The sequence below is a fragment of the Pongo pygmaeus genome, chromosome 7, assembly GCF_028885625.2.
Source record: "Pongo pygmaeus isolate AG05252 chromosome 7, NHGRI_mPonPyg2-v2.0_pri, whole genome shotgun sequence".
Classification (NCBI taxonomy): Eukaryota; Metazoa; Chordata; class Mammalia; order Primates; family Hominidae; genus Pongo; species Pongo pygmaeus.
This window is the reverse complement of record NC_072380.2, coordinates 94041707-94062200: the sequence shown is the minus strand read 5'-3', so window position 1 is coordinate 94062200 and position 20494 is coordinate 94041707. Positions and strand designations below refer to the sequence as shown.

The window sequence follows — 20494 nt, the reverse complement described above, 5'->3', positions numbered from 1 at the left end:
CAACAATAATTAAAGATTTGTTCAAGTAAATATGTAATATAAACCACGATAAGAAATGACAGAGGTAGAGCACTGCAACAGCATATAAGGGAAAAACTGACTTTGGGCAATCAAGCAAAGTTTCCCAAAACAAGGACATTTTTAACTAAGATTTAAGGAATAAATAAGATTGGTACCTGCGCTGTGCAGGGTAGGAAGATTGCCAAGGAGAACAGAATGTGCAAAAGGCCTGTGGCAGGAAGGAATCATTAGAAATCATCCAGTCCAATCCTTAAGTTTGCCAGTGAAGAAACAAAGGCTCAGAGAGTCTAAGGCTTGTGTTAGTGTCAGAGCAGGGACTAAAACCCAGGACTCCTACCATCGGGTCCAGTGCTCTTTCCATTCCACCATGTTGGTAAGCAAATGTAGAGAACACTAAAATATCTTATTAAATGATATTTGTCATTTGATGGTCCATGATCTATTATGGGTAATACATAATTTTGTAATTTATTTTCATTTAAAAATAATAACGGCCAACATCTTATTCAAGATATACTTTTAATTGCCAATATTTTTATGTATTTACAAGGAATATTCTGTAAAGGGTAAATAAATGTACAAGAGAGCACAAAACAGAACAGAAAGAATACTCATGCATTTATACACTGAAGCTGTAACAGCATCATAATGGCCTGGGAGTGTTCACGCAGTTCCCTAAGTGGCTAAATTACACCCAGGAGATTCTCATTCAGCAATGTAAGCTGTTAGTGCTTTCACACATTTTGGGAAATGCATCCATTGCCCCATTCCAAGCTTAATTGGTATAATAAATGTCAATTAAAGCTCCTTTAAGATTTCAAACTGCAAAACTCAAGTGAAACTACTTATGTAGAGACTCATATAAGACTCCTCTACTAGAAGGTGCTCCCAAAAGAGACACAGTATATTTACATTTACCATGGGTACATGGATACACATCATTCGCATAGGAAATAACGTTACTTCCCCCCCCCCAACCCCCGCTATACTAAATGTATCTCTTTTTTTTAGTTTTTGAGATGGAGTCTCCCTCTGTTGCCCAGTCTGGAGTGCAGTGGCATGATTTTGGCTCACTGCAACCTCCATCTCCTGGGCTCAAGCGATTCTCCTGCCTCAACCTCCCAAGTAGCTGGGATTACAGGTGCCTGCCACCATGTCTGGCTAATTTTTGTATTTTTAGTACAGACAGGGTTTCTTCATGTTGGTCAGGCTGGACTTGAACTCCTGGTCTCAACTGCCTCAGCCTCCCAAAGTGCTGGGATTATAGGCATGAGACACCATGCCCGGCCTCCATCACTGATTCTATGTATACACATGACTCCTCTTTTACTTTTAATTAGGAGGCTTAAAACACAATTATTCATTCAATATAATTATAAAGCAGAGTCTTTGTTAACTTCTGAACTTGGCAAAAACATTTTTTATATTTTATCTACAGCTCATTAATTTAGGTATCAAAAATGTATTTTAGTTTAGGTAGCCCAAGCTGCCAATTGTTTGATATCATCATCCTCTTCTTGTGCCCTCCGGGAAGATGCTGGAACATAAAATAGATAAAAATTAGTAATTGGTGACATTCACACTTTCAGCATAGAAAACAGGTATGAATTACATATAAAAATGTGTTCAATATGAAATCAAAAACATGTGCTAAAAAGTATGGGCCTGGCTATCATTTCAGGCAACTATCTGACCACATGTAGTTGAGCTGGGTAACAGACCTGCTCGAGATCGACGTGCAGTGGACGACATGCCTGGCTTTCTATTTGGCTGTGCTGGGAGAGAAGAGGAAGGCACATTTGGAAGGCAGATATTTGTCATCTTCTTATTTAATTCCTCCTGTTCCAATTCTTCAAGTTCTGCCATCAACTCATCCTGAACACAGGAGAAAGGAAGAATTATGGAGTTAACGTTTCAAGACGTGGGTTCCCTCAAACACAATAACAAGAACATCTGCTACCCAATTGATATGTGAGAACCCAGTGAAATGGAATATTTATTTTAAAACTAAGTCTTTTTTGCAACGCTGAGCAATGATTGATTAAAAAATGAATATTCTGGGTTGTGCAAATTTGTTGTAGTTAATCTTCTAATACTTCAGTAAACAGCCATTCAAGTAATTTGTGCTAGCTGAATATATAACCTCCCCACAGTTTCTGGGAAACTTACACCTTGCCTGTCATCTTTCCAATGTGTTCTTTTCTACTGTTTAGAATCCACAAAATGTTAATTGGTGGAAATAAATGTTTTTCTTTGGGCTAATGCTATTGAAAGTAAAACAACAGGTATAGCAAAACCATAACATACAGAAAGTAAAAAGAATTAAAGATACTATGGTTCTTTTATCAAATCACCAAAGCCAATCTAAATTATGCTGTGCATTTGGGTTAAGAAAAGTTCAATTCAAGATAGGTATACTGTATTTCTTTCTTTTAGCAATAGTCCGAGAGAGACTGGCTTAATCTTAAACTATTCTCTGTCCCAAAAACTTTTGAGAGACAAGGCTAGTTTGAGACCTTAAAGATGTAAGTCACCTTATGCCAATTCTGAGATGACTCAGATAGTTCAGATCTCACTGGCTCCATAAGTCCTCAAGTAGAGTCCAACCCCTCTCAGAGAGAATTTGGGAGTCACAGCTGAACTTGTCATTGATGGAATTATGAGGTTGTCACTATTAGAAATGACTTGGGACACCTTATATTCAACCAAGTAGATTTTTCTTTCATGGATGAATAACGAATGAGAGAATTCATTCATTCATTATTCAACAAATGTATTGAGCACTCACTCCTGGACAGATTTTGAACTCAGTGCTGGGATGCAAAGTTGAATCAACACTCACTATATTCAAGGAGCTTACACTCAAATGTGCAGGGAAGGCACATAAACAAATAATTATCCAATATTAAAGTGAGAGTAATAACACTGTGGGGAAAGAGAGAAGATATTTAAGCCAACTACAACATTTGATTAAGTCAGTGGGTATCAGAATTGCAGCAAGCTAAAAATTGTCTGACCTCTATTAAATTCGCCTCATAAAAAGAAAAGAAAATATGAAGGTGTATAGCACTGGGCCGTATGAAATAGCACAGTCAATATAGTTGTGTACTTGATGGATCTCCACAGGCTATATGAATAAAATGGCATCAGAATGAATACCCTGGTGTCCTATTTCGGCTCACAAAACAATTAGGGACAAATACCATAAATATAGTAATGGCAGAACAAGCTATTCTATGCCGAATGTATGACCAGAATTGCCAATAGTGCATGATCATTATCAACAGCAGCAGAAACATATTAATGTTTTATATGTTATGATATAACATATGATAACAACAGAGTAATCATCTCCTCCATCATTTTCATCCTTTAGGTACCAAACACTAATTTGACCATTGAGAAAAGAATTTTAGAACTTAAGATATTTTGGAGATAATCCAGGGATCCAATAATCTTCATTATCACAGATAAGCAAACTAAAAGTCAGAAAAGTAAAAGAGATTTACACAAAGTTTTTAAAAAATGATAGAGCCCAGATATCCACATAAGCCCAGATTCCTTTCCACCATATCATAATGTACTCATTAGATGTTTACTAGTCTACATCAGGAGTTGAAAAACTTTCTCTGTAAAGGCCCAAATAGTAATATTGCAGGATTTGCAGGCTGCATGTTTTCTTCTGCCCCATAGTCTCCGTTGTTGTCGTTGTTTTCTACAACACTTTAAAATTGTGAAACCCATCCTGAGCTTATGGGATTTACAAACAGGTCATGGGAAGAATTTGGCCTGCAAGCCATATTTTTGCTGACCCATTGTCTACACCATTTTTAAAAGGTATTGATACCCCATTCTCACTTTTGGGGATTCCACGGAACCAGGTCTTACTTGCTAAATGTGTTATTTTTAATATCACATAGATGCAGGAAGTTGGATTCTTTACCATGCTAATCCAAGCTTTGGAAATGTTTCTAAATGTGTACTAGTCCTACTTGTGTGTGCTTTGAGCAGAACAATTGAAATTCACAGTGCAGACATCACCATTATAATTATAGTCTGTCTGTATTATTGGACTGGTTAATCTAAATGGAATGTGTGTGTTAATAATGCCACTCCACATTTATTTGGTTTCATAGCCTGAGTAATAAACAGAGGCAGCCTAACCTCTAATTTAACAGCTACAGAGCATGATACGTCTGTTTCATGCAGAATGAAAACGTCTACTTTGTTTTGCCCAGATGTGCGAGCACTCAGTTCCTCGTAATGGGGCTGTTTAGGCTTCAACCATTAAAAGTCACTAACTTTACACAATCACATGCTGTTCTTTCCTTAATAGCTGAAAACTTAATTAGGCGGCTGTTTGCCAAACTATATTAATCTTTCCTTTAAATCAGAGCTACCAACACTTTATTTTTCTCTTAAGGGAAGTACCTTTCTGACAAATATCACTTGTTCTTTCAGTAGTAAGGGAACCTGCCTACTGTATATGACGGGAAGCTACTCTTTATAGCAGCCGCAATCCTGCATTCTTCATATTGGGTTACATACCTCATCAAAGTCATCACCAAAGCCAACCCGTTGAGAAAATGCTTCTGAGATTTCTTGGGCGATATCCTGTTGCTCTGTGATCTCTTGCATCAAATCATCTATTTTGTTCAGATCCCTGGGAAATCATATTTTGTTGAACATTTTAGAATTTTAACTTATAATTATGAATTTAGATATAATCCTATATAAAAAAGTCAGTTCATTTAATATAAATTCTTAGTTATTTGAGTAGGATGAATATTCCTGATGATATTTATAAACTTTAAAGATAACATATTTAAAAAACTTAATAATCCATATATTATAAACATTAAGTAAATACCTATTACATTTGGAACTCACTAAAAATAAAAGTATTTTATAACTATCAGTATTTATAAACCCACTTTGAAATTTTGTCTGGTAGGGCATATGACAAATTTAAATACATGCTGCTGTGTATCAACTCTGCAGGAAACACTGCCACAGACCACCAGGACCACTGTAACTAGATGAGATTTGGCAGCTCTTAGGAGCCCCTATCTGACAGCAGCCCTTTGTTGAAGCTAAACGCTGAGTCTAGAGATCTATTTTCTGTAACATTTAGTGGCTCTGAGATCCTGGCTCCCTGAGGGTTTTCACATAACGGTGATACCCTGAGAGGTTGCTAAAGAGAGCAGGATTAAACCTATACAGCCCTCAGAAGAATTAGCAACTGCAGCAAATAAATCTAGGTAGCCACTTGCTCAGGATGGACAGCTGCTTTGAAGACATTTTCCAACACCTGAGCTTCACTGGCTCCTAAACACCCGCCTAAGCATGTCGGTGTCTACATGCCAGGTTCTGGTATGTTTCTATAGTAGGTTGTCTATGAATAATTCCTCCAACTCTGAAACTAGACCAAACTGATTGGATATAAGAGAAGTGACACTGTCCCTCATTATTAAGTAGCCTAAATATCAAAAGTTTGATTCCCAGTGGAAGTAATTTTTTTGTGAGTTTCTCTGACTCTATAAGAGCTATTTTGACATAGTTTCATGCAATAATCAAAAAGAATACTTTTACCTCCCTCTGACCATCCCTTATCTTTAAATCTTATTATTCTATTTATACTGAATATAAAACAAATATATTTTTTAAAGGAATATGAAAAAATGTATGGCTCAACTTTGGGCCTGGGAACAAATTTTTCTCAAATGTAATGCAATGATATGATGCTGCCAAGCTGCCTGGAGAGAAAGGCTGATTTTGTGACACATTTTAGTATCCAAAAGCAATAGAGAATTTTGACTCTGATAACGGATCTAATGTCTCCCTGAAGCTGTCAAAATAGAGGCTGATTGTTAATGAATTGTTCAGAAAAGAAAATGTTAGCAAGGTTGTCTTCACTGCCCCCAGCCACCCCCTTTTTCACCTTTTCCCACTCTACAGAAATTTGTCTACATCTCTTAGGCACTCATTGCTCTTGTGCATCCTTGCCCCAGGTTGCACTATCACGTCCAGTATAAGGAAAGGATCAGGTCCCAGACATATTTCCCAGTGTGAATGTAAAGCAAATTGTGAATATTAATTATTGAGTGCTCACTTTGTGCCAGGAACTATACTAAGTGCATTATATCTAGTATCTCATCGAATCTCACAATAACCACAAGGTAAGTAAGTACTATTATAATCTCTAATTTACATATAAGGAAACTGAATAAAGTATAATAAATTGCCCAAGAGATAGTCAGCAGTTGACCTGGGATTATAGCCCAGAAAATTTGACCCCCAAATCCATGCTCATGACTATTCTTCTGTGTCAGTGGTTCTCAGACATTGGTTAGCATCGGAATCACATGGACCCAAACACTTTGCAAGTTGAAGTAGCCTGGGCATCTGTGTTCTCTTTATTTATTCTCCAGGTGATTCTGATTCCCTCCAAAGTTTGACAGCCACTATCCTATAAATCCAACACCCTCACACAGGTAGAAATCAAAGCCTTTTTTAAACTGTAGAATTAAAATATTTACAGGTACAGTTTCCAGCAATCATAAAGTAACTGGGAAACATTACAGGCAAAAATGAATGCCCTTTCTTTTTTCATGGTCTTTTTTGTTGTTGTTGCTATAACCTTTAATCTTTCTCTGAGACGGTATTTTATTCAACATGTCAAAGAGCCTCAAATGAGTAAACCCATTCCTGCCAAAATCATCATATGGTTCCAAAGGTTCTTCCCAACACTGAGGGAATTTATGATTCAGAGGGAGACCAGAGTCACTCACATGTTTTCATGAACTGACTTCATCGCTTTTGCTGCAAAGCCCATGTTCCTCAACACCTCAGTGTTGGTGTGTGAGTTCTCCAGGGCTTCTCTCTGGAACTCAATGGTAGAAAGTGTGCCATCGATCTGAGTGAGCTGTTTCTCGAACCTCTTCTTTCTCTTTAGTGCCTGTAATGCAGCTAAATAAGAGAGAAGCCACATTTATTAGGAAAGAGAAAGAGACACTAACTCAAGAGATGTTTGCTCAGCACCACTATTGACTTAGACCTGCTGATAACTAAGGACAATGAGTATACCAAAATAAACCTGAGAAATAAACAACTCACATTGTTCTCTCAATTACCTACGCCAACTAGTACCATCTCCAACATTTTATTATTCTTTTCTTCCAAAGATCTGGCAAGTGTAAGCGGATGGAAAGTCAGTTTTCCTGTTCCAAAACATATGCCATAGAAATGTTTTGTCAATGTCGGATTTTAGAAAAAGGATAGATAAAAATATGAGTAAAAATCATGCAGTAAAAAAGTAAACCTTTAGAGAACATAAAGACCTTAAAGACCGTTGATTCTAGCCCCATTTTCTTAAAGGCAAGTTCATTGAGACCAGGGAAGTGAAGCGACTTGCTTAAAGGCAGACAGTGGCAGCTGGAACAAGAACTTAGAATGCTGAGCTGTATGTCTTGGTCTGAAATGATTTTGAGATGGCTATTGAGGTTACATCTAACTGTGAGCATCCATGAATTCAGCACTGCTGGAGTTGTATTCAAGGATCAGATGGCACAATGGTGAGAGAAAAGAGCAGGGCCTTCAGAGAAATGATAACCAAATAATCTTCCCATTAACATTTTAACAAGATAACCTAACGCCTCACTCTAAAACCACAAAAGAAGTAGAGCCCTCTTGACTGTAGCAACTTGGAAGGCAACCAAAAAAGGCCCTAAAATATCTGTTTTGATAATGCATTTAGGGAGAGAGCGGGAAAAGAGCAGCAGCAGAATGTTAATACGAAAATAAGTGATAATTAAATGGAATTGGCAAAAGAACTCAAATGGTTTTACGGTTTCAAAGTAAAGCAGGTAAGTTATCACAACAGAGATTTTGGAGAGAAGTCTCTCTTCTAACTGTTTTCATCCATTTCTTCTTGTAATTGCAACAAATTTGATTGGTTCATTCCAGTGCTTTTTCTATGGTGCACAAAGACTCATAGCCATTATACTTTCTTGGTGGATTTTATTGTAATCAAGTATTACTCTCTATCCAATTCATCCTTTTTTGCCTTGAATTCCATTTTGTTTTATATTAATATGCCAGTTTTTTATTACAATTTGTCTGTAAAAATTTTTACATAGACCACTATTTCAAAATTGTTTTATTCTATTTTTATATACATATTAAAGACACCTATATTACGCTACATGAGTGTTTAGTTTTTATGATTGTTTTTGACCCATTTAGATAGTCTCTGTTACTTAATGTAAGATTTTCACTCAGTCTCATTTATTGTAGTAACTGGTATGCTATCAATACCGTCTCTTTATTGTCATCTTTTTTGTGTTTTCTGTTTGTTATGCTTTTTGTTGTCTTTCTGCTTTCTGTCTTTATGTAGATTGATTAAATTGTCTTTGTTCATTTTTTCCCTTTAATTGTTGGACAATTGTATATACTGAATTTATTCTCTTAATGGATACCCTTAAGACACACATAATTAAACAAGTTTTCTTCTATGTTGAAAATTAATCAGTATCTGTAATTTATTGTTCCCAAATAAGATTCCCTCCCCACTCCAAACCCTGAAAGTTTTGATTGAAATAATCTGCAATTTTATTAGTTCCTGATGATTCATAGAGTTTTTTTAATTAAAAAGATTTCCAATTTTAAGGAAATCTTTCTTAACAATTGCCCTAAGCTTCACAGACACAATTTTAACAAGCATAAGCTTCACAGACACTATTTTAACAATCATTTATAAATTTCTTACTACTGTTTCTTATATTCTATATTGTCCTCTTTCTTGGATTGCTTCTTTATTTTACTGGAGTAAAATTTACAGTATTATATTTTCCAGAAAAGGTGAATTGATATAAATTATTTAAATGCCTATAAGTCTGAATGTGTCTTTATTTTGCCTCAAACTTGAGTGACAGTTTGGATTTTTACAGAATGCTAGGTTCAAAATATTTCAAAAGATTATCTTTGAATAGCTAACTTTTTTAAAAGTTTGATAATAAAATTATTCTCATCCTTTTGCAGGTAATCTCTTTTCTTGTTTCCTCTCCAAAAATGTTAAAGACTTTCTTTTACATTTTAGAGTTAGGAAATTTCACCAGTATGCATCTAGGTATGTATCTTTTGTTTTTTGCTTTTTCCAGCTGAGCATTCGGTGAGTATTTTCAATCTGAAGACTCAAATCTTCCCTCAGCTTGAAAAAATTGTATCTTATTATTTCTTTTATCACTCTTTTCTCCTCTGTATTTCTATTATCTTCTGAAATTTCTATTTATTTTTATTTAATTATATATACAATTACACACACACCCTGAAAACATTCTGTTTTCTTTCTTTTGAAATGCCTATAATATAAGATAAACATTGTATTCTTTGGCTCTATCCTATATATTTTTTTGTTTTGACACAGGGTGTCACTCTGTCACTCGGGCTGGATGCAGTGGTACAATCACAGCTCACTGCAGCCTTGAACTCCTGGCTCAAGCAATCCTCCTGCCTTAGCTTCCAGAGTAACTGCAACTACAGACACATGTCACCATGCCCAGTTATTTTTTTTTTTTTAATTTTTTTGTAGAGACAGGGTCTTGCTATACTGCCCAAGCTGGTCTCAAATTCCTGGCTTCAAGCAATCCTACTCCCCTTGGCCTCCCAAAGTACTGAGATTGCAGGTGTGAGCCATCACACCCAGCCTTCCTTGTCTTTTTGATCTATATTCTGGGAGAATTCCTTGACTTTATTTTCAGATCACTAATTTAGTCTTCAGCTATATTCATTCTACTTTTTTACGCTTTTTTAAAAAATTATGTTTCTAACTTCTAAAAACTTGTTCTTTAGTTGCTCATTTTTTAATGGCAGCCTATTCTTGTTTTATAGATGTAATTGCCTCTTTAATCTCCCTGAAATCTCTGCAGCAAGGTTGAATTTCTCCCCAGAAAATGAGGTTTTCTTTTCTATTCCATCATCAGGCTGCAAATTTTCCAAACTTTTATGCTGTACTTCCTCTTGAACACTTTGCCGCTTAGAAATTCCCTCCACCAGATACTGTAAATCATCTCTCTCAAGTTCAAAATTCCACAGATCTCTAGGGCAGAGGCAAAATGCCCCCAGTCTCTTTGCATAGCAATAGTGACCTTTACTCCAGTATCCAACAAGTTCCTCACCTCCATCTGAGACCAACTAAGCCTGGACTTCATTGTCCATATCACTATCCGCATTTTGGTCAAAGCCATTCTACAAGTCTCTAGGAAGTTCCAAACTTTCCCACATTTTCCTGTCTTCTTCTGAGCCCTCCAAACTGTTCCACCCTCTCCCTGTTACCCAGTTCCAAAGTCACTTCCACATTTTCAGGTATCTTTACAGCAGTGCCCTACTCCCTGTGGTACCAATTTACTGTATTAGCCCATTCTCTCACTGCTATAAGGACATATCTGAGACTGGGTAATTTATAAAGGAAAGAGGTTCAATGGACTCAGTTCTGCAGGGCTGGGGAGTTTCTCAGGAAACTTACAATCATGGTGGAAGGGGAAGCAAACACATCTTTCTTCACATGGCGGCAGGAAGGACAAGAATGAGAGCCCAGCAAAGAGAGAAATCCCTTATTAAACCATCAGATCTTGTGAGAACTAACTTGCTATTGAGACAGGATGGGGGAATCACCCCCATGATTCAATTATCTCAACCCGGTCCCTCCCATGACACTTGCAGATTATGGGAACTACAATTCAAGATGAGATTTGGGTAGGGACACAGCCAAACCATATCACAGAATTACAAAACACTGCTGAAAGAAATCAGAGATGCTATAAACAAATGGAAAAAATTCCATGTTCATAGATGGGAAGAATCAATATTGTTAAAAAACAATTAACAGATTCAATACTATTCCTATTAAACTACCAACATCATTTTTCATAGAATTAGAAAAAATACATACTAAAATGCATAGGGAACAAAATATGAGCCCAAATAGCCAAAGCAATGCTTAGCAAAAAGAACAAAGCTAAAGGTACCACACTACCTGACTTTAAACTATATTACAAGGCTATAGCACCCCAACAGCATGCTACTGGTACAGAAACAGACATATAGACAAATGGAACAGAATAGAGAACCCAGAAGTAAAAACTACACACCTACAACCATTTGATCTTTAACAAAACCAACAATAACAAGCAATGGGAAAAGAACTCCATAATCAATAAATGATACTGTGATAACTGGCTAGTCATTTGTGGAAGATTGAAACTGGACCCCTTCTTGCTATCAAATACAAAAATCTACTCAAAATGAAATAAAGAGTTAAATATAAGACCTAAAACTATAAAAACCCGAGAAGAAAACCTAGGAAATACCATTCTGGACATATGCTTGGCAAAAAGATTTCATGATAAAGTCTCAAAACCAATTGCAACAAAAACAAAAACAGACAAGTGGGGTCTAATTAAAGCGTTTCTGCATGGCAAAAGAAACCATCAATAGAGTAAGCAGAAACCTACAGAATGGAAGAAAATATTAACAAACTATGCATCTGGCAAAGGTCTCATATACAGACTCTATAAGGAACTTAAACAATTCAACAGGCAATAAACATGTAACCTCATTTTAAAGTGGGCAAAGGACCTGAACAGATTCTTCTCAAAAGAAGGCATACATGTGGCCAACAGGCATATTTAAAAAAAGTTCAACATCACCAATCATTAGAGAAATGTAAATCAAATTAAAATGTAAATCAAAATCATGAGATGTAAATCAAAATCATGAGAGATACCATCTCACACCAGTCAGAGAGGCTATGATTAAAATGTCAAAAAGTAACAGATGTTGGCAAGATTGTGGTGAAAACGTAATGCTTATATGGACCTGGTAGGAATATAAATCAGTTCCACCCCTGTGGAAAGCAGTTGGGAAGTTTCTCAAAGAGCTTAAAACAGAACTACCGTTCAACCCAGCACTCCCATTATGGGTATATACCCAAAGGAATATAAATCGCTCTACTAAAAGGACACATGCACCCTCATGTTCATCACAGCACTATTCACAATAGCGAAGACAAAGAATCAACCTAGATGCCCATCAAACCATGAATTGGATAAATAAAATGTGGTACGTATATACCACGAAATACTATGTGGCCATTAAAAATGAAATTATAGTCTTTGCAGCAACATGGATACAGCTGGAGGCCATTATCCTAAGTGAATTAATGTAGGGACAGAAAACCAAATACTGCACATTCTCACTTATAAGTGGGAGTGGTATCCATGGACACAACAATGAGAACAATAAACACCAGAGCTTAATTGAGAGGGGAAGGTCGGAGGAGGATAAGGGTCAAAAAACAATCTATTGGGTACTATGATCACTACCTGGGTGACAAAATCATGGTACACCAAACACCAACAATGTGGATTACCCATGTAACAAACCTGCACGTGTACCTACTGAACCTAAAATCAAAGCCGAAAAAAAAAAAAAGAGGCTTACCACATTAAATCAGAGCTGTGTGAGGGTTTTCTCCGCCACACAGGGAGAATTACCAACTGACCTGTGGATCCGTATCTGCTGGTGCATTTATCACATTATAGTAGAATTATTTCTAAAATCTATCCTACCTCACCTCTCCTATGCCTAATTATAAGCCCTTGGAGAAAAGAGACAGCATCTTATTTACCTGTTTCGCCAGCACCTTGTTGTCCAGTTCCTGGCACCTGGCCAACAAAATACATAACAAAAACTAACATTTATGGATTATTTGCCATATGTTAAATTGGTGATAAGTGCTTTATGTGCATTATGTGATTTATGACATTTAATTCTCACAAGAATCCCAAGAGTAGATATTGGCCATTTTACAGAAATAAAATGAACAGACATTACGTGAATAAATTTGATAATTTTGCACATAGAACAAGGACAGCATGATTCAACACCAGAGTGCGAATCCCTCTTCCATTACTTCACAGATGTGTGTTCTTGGGCAAGTCACATCCCTTCTTTGAGCTTTAGTTTGCTGTTCTGGAAATGGGGATTATATCAGGCTGGGTGATTATAAGAATTAGTGATAATTTATGGAAAACACCTTATATAGTCCCTGTGAATGGTAGGGATGTAGCAACTAAATAAATAGTAGCAATTTATACAACATTCATAATTACTAAGCTTGCATTTTTATTTATTTATTTTTTTTTTTTTTTACACAGAGTCTTGCTCTGTCACCAGGCTGGAGCGCAGTGGCGCGATCTTGGCTCACTGCAACCTCCGACTCCCTGGTTCAAGCAATTCTCCTGCCTCAGCCTCCCGAGTAGCTGGGACTATAGGCATGCGCCACCACGCCCAGCTAGTTTTTTGTATTTTTATTAGAGATAGGGTTTCACCATGTTGGCCAGAATGGTCCGATCTCCTGACCTCGTGATCCGCCTGCCTCGGCCTCCCAAAGTGCTGGGATTACAGGTGTGAGCCACCGCGCCCAGCCCTAAGCTTGCATATCTTATTTCTGAGACTACCGCATAACAAATTACCCATTTGTTTTACCATACCTCATCATAACAGAAACATAATATTACAAAACATTTCTACATTTCAATAGGTACAGCAAACAGTATTATTCAGCAGAGTATCCTATGAAGCTAAACTCCAAATATACATCCCCACCCAACATACCCGGAAGTGGAATCTTCAGAGTGCACATCCTCCCTATCTCGTCAGGCTGGTTCAGTGCCTATACACATTTGGAACCGAACTGGTACCCATTGACCCTAAGCATCACTCTTTTTTTTTTTTAAGCAACTTTTTAAGTTCTCCATTAAAAAATATGTCATATTTCTTAGTAAAAATTAATTTTAGATAACTTTCTGAAAATCTAGAAAAGCAATTTGGTATAAAGGGTGGAGCTCTGAAGCTCTAGACCTACGTTTTAATTCTACCTAAACCACTTAATACCTGTGTGTAATAATCGTAATGCATGATCTGAACTCATTTTAAGTGACGTTCCCTCACCTGCATGACAAGAACAACAGTACCTAGAAGACAACAATAGAACATCATGCTCTAGGGTTGTTTACCTTCAAATCTGGGCTCTCTCATTCACATGTAAGGCTATGTGGCTTTACATAAGTTGCTTACTGAAAAATGGAGATATAACTCATTTAGTTGTTGAGAAGTAAATGAAATAGTATTCATAAAATGTTTCGTGCAGTGGCACATAGTGAGTGACTACTAAATATTAGGGACCTTTATCATCATCATTTCCTTTGTAGGTTGTCAGAACCACATGGTGAGACTCTCATGGTATGACACTGAACCTTACAATTGTTAGTCATTAGTAATAATCAGTTCTGGTTTGGACATAATTTTAAACGCTTATGTTAGCATATGGTTTCTGCTTTTCAAAATATTTGGGAAATTTTTTAAAATTCACCAATACTTGGGGTCTCAACTTACACTGTAATTCCCATACCACACACTACATATTGGCCCAACCAGAGTCCCAAACTCAGAGGGAGCCAGGCAGATAATGAAATTAAGTGAAGTAGCTAAAATGTCAGGGAAAAGGTCTTCTTTGTTTTTTGTCCTGTGAGAAAGAAAGAAAAAGAGAGAACTGTTTTTCTTCTATAAAAATAAAAACTAGTGCAATGGTGGCAATATAGAGCAACAGACATTGGCCTCAGTATAAGGGAATCAAGAGGAAGAACTGGAGACCCCAGTGATCTGGGAGCATAAACCTGATCTAATGGAAGCAGCACTGCTGGGATTCAGTGCCAGGCTGCCTTGCAGACCTGTAGTCCCAGACTACCACATGTTCAAAAGAAGCAAGAAATCCGGATTTCCATGCAAAATTCCCCAATTTTTACGTGCTATTTTACATTTTTCTAAAAACCTGTGTGAATGAAACCAGTAACTTCTGCATGGCTGGATCAGGTCCTAGGATACCTGACATTTACTATGATTTCTGCCTGGCACGTTAAGCTTCTCCCAAACATTAAGACAGGAGGCTTTCGTTTCAAATAGCCAAGAAGAGTATGTGAGTCTCCGTGAGCTGTTTCTTATACGAAATGATGATGCCACTGATACATTATGAGCTGGACAGGCCTTAACCTTGTTCCCTAATAAACAACTTGGGAAAGAAGCAGCTGTATTTTTTCAAAGGCATGCAACAAATGCTGCAAATCAAGCATTGCTCCTGATTTGGCCAAAAAGGACATTTTCAGAGCCATGAAATTTAACCTGTGTAGAAGGTGCAGTTCAATCTTCCAGACTCCTGTATGTGCTTTTAAGCAGCTGATGAGACCTGGACAACATTCTTTCTAAGACAAAGGAATCTACTGTATTCCTTTGTGGTAGAGAAACAGCCAGGGGTTTTGTCTCCTTGCATAAGAGTGATGTTCCTTCAGCAGTGGAGTTGCAGAATAATGTCCTTTATGTACTATTGCTAACACGATACGTGAAGAGTCCTTACTGCAGCCCATTGGGGATTGGAACTAAAATGCAAAAATTACCCATTTGAACCAAAATTTAACTATTCCTATGCAACTCCACTACGCTGCCAAGGGAGGAAGGCTTTCAGTCATTTATGCCAAATAATTTAAACTAGCAGAAAAAAGTTTCAATTTCATCGCTCATGTAATGTATAGAGTGTTTTGGTGTTAAAAGTCAACCTGTTCTTCATTCATTTGGGGTGCATAAATGTGCACATTGTTAATCCATTAGTCAGCACACAGGAAGAACCTTTTAGGAACCATCATATCCAGTGAACACAGACAAACCTGTTTTCGAAAGGTGAAACCGCATTATAATAGCTTTTCTCTGTCCCAGCAATGTTCTCTAAAGGGCTAAAAGGTGAGGCTTTAAAGAGTAAGCCCAGATATGAGAATGCTTAAGAGACATGTCACACACAATTGCTTATGTCATTTTTTGCTTTTAACTGGGAAGGCTCGTGATCATGTTTTATTTGAGGAACTTTGGTGTAAGCCCTGTTCTTACTCATATACAAATCACCTCATTAATTAAACAATACCTTCTATTTATGGCACATTGTTTTGGTTTTCAAAAAGCACAATCTGAATAAGCATCATCATAGACATTTCCCAAATGGAAAAAAAACAAAATGTATCTGCTCAATGTCACAGGTGAGATTGAAAACAACTGGGGAAATAGAAAATTTTAACACACATTTGGCCAGAGGCATCCCATTATGAATTTCACTGAACTTCTTTACTTTTAAAAAATACTCTTTATTCATTCATTTCAGTCACTTAACAAGTATGTATTAAAGATCTATGACATGCCTGGCACTGTGTTAGGCACTGGAGGGACAAAGAAATAAGGCTCCAGTCTCAGAGAGAGACAAAATATGAAATGGGCAATCACCTATTCATCATTCAGCAAGCATTTATTAAGCACCTACTATGCTATAGGCACAGTTCCTGGGGATACTAACGTGTAAGTTACATTCTTTACCTCAAGTAGTAGAGAAGATGTAGAGAAGAATAAGAAGAGATATGTACAAGGTGCAGTGGGTACCCAGAGTAATTTATAGGCTCTCTCTGGAGGGTAAGGGAAGGCTTCACAGACATCGCTGTAGCAGTAACCTTGTTCAACAGGCCTTACTCGGTGAGCAGTTCTATTTACATTACCATTTCTTTTCACATATGGAAAGAAATATGGCTACATTTCTTCTATGTAGATAAAGTCCCCAGTGACTCTCTATATGTATACTCAACACATTGATAAATAAAGAACATGAATGACGAAAAAGGTATTACACAATGGGTTCCTTCCATCTCCCAACCCTTTCTCCTACTACAAATCTCATACCAATGAAAAGTTTCCATCTGAGATATATTAGAAATTGGGAACTATAAGCCTCAAATATAGAGCACATCTTCATTTTAAAGATTTGCACTCCTGCTTGCCACAGCAGCTGAACCTTATATGTAACCTTCATATTTTTGGAGGTCTCATCAATATTAAATGTCACATGGAGGGTAAATAGCAATCTAGAAGAAGACCAACACACAACAGTGATATATAGGATTATATAATGCTAAAGCAGATGCCTGAGAAAGCAGTAAAAACCAATGAGATTTCAGAAAGTAAATAAGAGATATTCTAATGGCATTTGGAAGTGCAGTATTGCTATAAGCAAGCTAGTAACTTTGGACTGAATTTTGTGTTTAAAAAAGGTGATTGATTAATAGTATAAAGTATAAAAGAGGAGAAAAATAGGCTGGCTGATCAGTGCCCTCCCTCTTCTCCAGAGAGATAGCAAATGGGCAAAGGAAATTAAGGTTATTTTCCAACCGAAATGATGCTCCTTATTCTAAAGAGCTTGAGGTTGTTTTTGAAGATGAGGCAATTCCTGCTATCAGGATATCATGCAAGAGAATATTAAAAAAGGTAAATCTGAGAAGGGAAGTTCATGATCTAAAAGTGCCTTGAGTTGTCAAAAAAGGAAGAAATGCTTGCATAAAAGACTTATTTTAAATACTAAAATTCTCATCTCTTGTAATTAATTGCTTCAGAAGTCAATTGCTGGGCAAGAGAAATTAACATATTTGACCAACATACCAATACATTAATTAAAATCTATTTGATATTCTTTGTAAAAATCCAATTAATTGTTTGATACCAGTCAGAATATATAACTAATTGAATAAATGAGTTTTTTATTTGCTGCTAGTGTTATTAATAACCCTAGAAATTGGTAAATTTTGTGGGCCTGTTATCATCTGGAATATCTTTTAAGTATAAATATGAAACCATATTTATATATTGAACAGAAAAACTCAGAAATAGCTGATTATGCTTAATTTTACAAAGTAGATGTCTGTACCTACAGATGTAATTTATTACATATATTATGTATATATTTAATATGATTCAATTATCTACTTGTAAAAAAGTATTCCTTAGTCATATGATGCAGCAATATATCATAGCACTGTGCCTGCGGCTTGCAGATGCTCTACCACGTGAAGTTCGAGAACCAGCAAACTGTATTCCTTTAGCCCCTTTCAGTTCTCGCTGTCTGTGGTTCTATGACTATTCCTTTGAGCCCCTAATGTCAAAAAAACTTTAAAAATATATAGCTCCTCAAGTTAACTGTTAGTATTTGAAATTCTTTAAGAATAGATTTACCTTGAAATTGATGATGAACTATACTATTCTTTAATGTTTTCAAATACAAGTAATACCAACAAATCAATATAGTTTTCATAAATAAACATTTTCAAACTGCTCACAAAATGATAAAGCATAGGCTCTTACATATGGGGTCTTTGAAATACTTGCAAATTAGTTGACCATGATCATAATTTTTTTCTACAGTTAACACAGTAGAAATTTTGAGTTACAATAATATCTTTGTTCAAACTCCAAGGTTATATTTACTTTCACTTTATATATACTAAATATATGGAAAGAAATGATAATGTAAATAGCACTGCTAAGCGAGCAAGGCCTGTTAAACAACGTTAGTGCTACAGCAAATAAGACACACCCAGTATGACTATATAGCATATAACACCATGTGATAGAGCCAAAAAGATTCACTAAGACTTCATATTTAAATAAAGAATAAAATGTCCAAAGTGCTTGTTAGATATTTAGTTGCATAATTTTATTCCTCTAAATTTCCATCTAGACTAAACATACACATGTAAACTTTATTTCATTTAAGCTGGATAGTTGACATTGAATTTTAATTTTTAAATCAAGAATTTAACTTTTAATGCAAGGCTTCCAAACTGTTAACAGAGAATGACCTACTTTCCCTTGCCTGTAATTTTAAAATTACCATTCTCGTTTGCTTGCTTTTTTGGGGCTTGTTTTGTTTTGCAAGTAGTGATTACAGTGTTGGTATTTTAAGTCACTAGATTCGTAGATTGGGGAAGAGATGATGGAGGTTGTGCAGAGCGATAGTAGTGGGGGCTTCTAGCTACCTGGAAATTCCTACAAATGAGAAATACCTGAAAAAAGGGCTTAGCGGTGGTTAAAAAAGCCATTGGTCTAGGTATAATAGCTCTTACTGCTTTAAACCATGATCTCAGAAGCTTTGGACAGGGTCCTAAATCTTTCCAACAAGCAATTCCCTATCAGCACCAGTTGCTTGAAGTAAAGAATCAAAATGTCTAGTACAGGAAAAGTCAATTATTCAAAGAGTGGCATACTGTATGTTTCATATTTAATTCAGACTTTTGTTTGTTTTAATTTTATTTTTTCTTCTTCTACAAACTTTTAAACTAACTGTGTATTTGTTAAAACTTCTATCAAATGATAAGCAGAAAAGGTAGGAGAAACTAAAATTACCAGTACGCATGAAAAGTATGAAACTAGCTAAGTTTACTAAAGCAGATTGAGAATGTGACATTTAAAAATAAATCAACAATATCATCTGTATATTTTAAGTTCTGTGATAATTTTATTCCTTAAAAGTACATATAGATTCACATGTACTTAGGCATAGTACAAAAAATGAATGTCAAAATAGATCATTCTTACCCATTCCAAAGCTGACCCCCAAAGCCAAACCTTATAATTTTTTTTAACTGAGTATTAGATCCCTTGTCTTATTTACCACTGGTTAGAGTATCTGGTACTTTTCCCTTATCTTAAAAAATCACCTGAAATAAGTGGTCCTAAGTACTGAGAAATAAACCAGTAGTACTAAGCACATCTGTAGGTAAGCTCACAGTACTCTCTTGCCATAATTCCTTGAAACTGTGTAAATCCTATGACTTTGGCATAATCATGGTGTTAGTAATACCTTTTCTAACTTATTCTACCTTATTTTCGTTGACTCAATAAACTGCAAGGTAGTATAAATGAAGGGAATTATATTATTTGCTTAATGTAAATATTTCCCCAAAATGTGGTGCCTTTCATCCTTGTGGAATTTAAATGAATAATAATAAATGTTTAAATATTTACAATACTGCTCCAAATCCGTGAAAAAAAACTAGATGTAATGTTATGTAACATAAGAAACAGTAGCAATTGCCCTTCTAGAAGTTGCTACAATCCATCAGCAAACTGTGTCACACACACTAAAAGCAAAATTCTAGAACAAAAATACTCCAGTTTCTGAGGAGTTAGAAGATGATGATTACTCTAAGCCAATATGAGTTCACAGCTACGAAAAATACCAAAATAATTTCATAGGCTTCTTTTCTTTTGGTTGCTGGATACTGACTCAAGGAAAAACTGTAGATCATCCACTAGCCTCCAAGCATTACACACTTCAAAATCACTCAGTCTTTGAGTACCAAGATCCTGAACCTTATTCCAGATCCCTTGAAACAGAATCTCCTGGTGTGACATTTTTAAAAAGCTCTCCGGAGAATCTGATGAAGGTAACACACTATCAGTTCAGAAGCCAGCATTTGTGAACCCCAGGTGTGTAAATATAGTTCAGTTTTAGGAATATTATTCACAAGGAATATTGAGGGCATTGCTGAATAAA

The 20494-nt window shown here is 36.1% G+C and overlaps 1 protein-coding gene across 1 annotated transcript in view; it reads right to left on the bottom strand.

The window, feature by feature from the left end:
- Positions 1–523: 523 nt before the first annotated feature.
- CHMP4C (charged multivesicular body protein 4C) overlaps positions 524–20494 on the bottom strand; it is a 28129-nt gene continuing 8158 nt past the window's right edge. Inside the window, exons 2-5 of the mRNA XM_054499547.2 lie at positions 6813–6990; positions 4570–4684; positions 1743–1896; positions 524–1558 (exon numbers count right to left, since the gene is read on the bottom strand). Of these exons, the coding sequence (XP_054355522.1) occupies positions 1494–1558; positions 1743–1896; positions 4570–4684; positions 6813–6990 (512 nt within the window). The 3' untranslated portion in view covers positions 524–1493. The remainder of the gene's footprint in view (positions 1559–1742; positions 1897–4569; positions 4685–6812; positions 6991–20494) is intronic.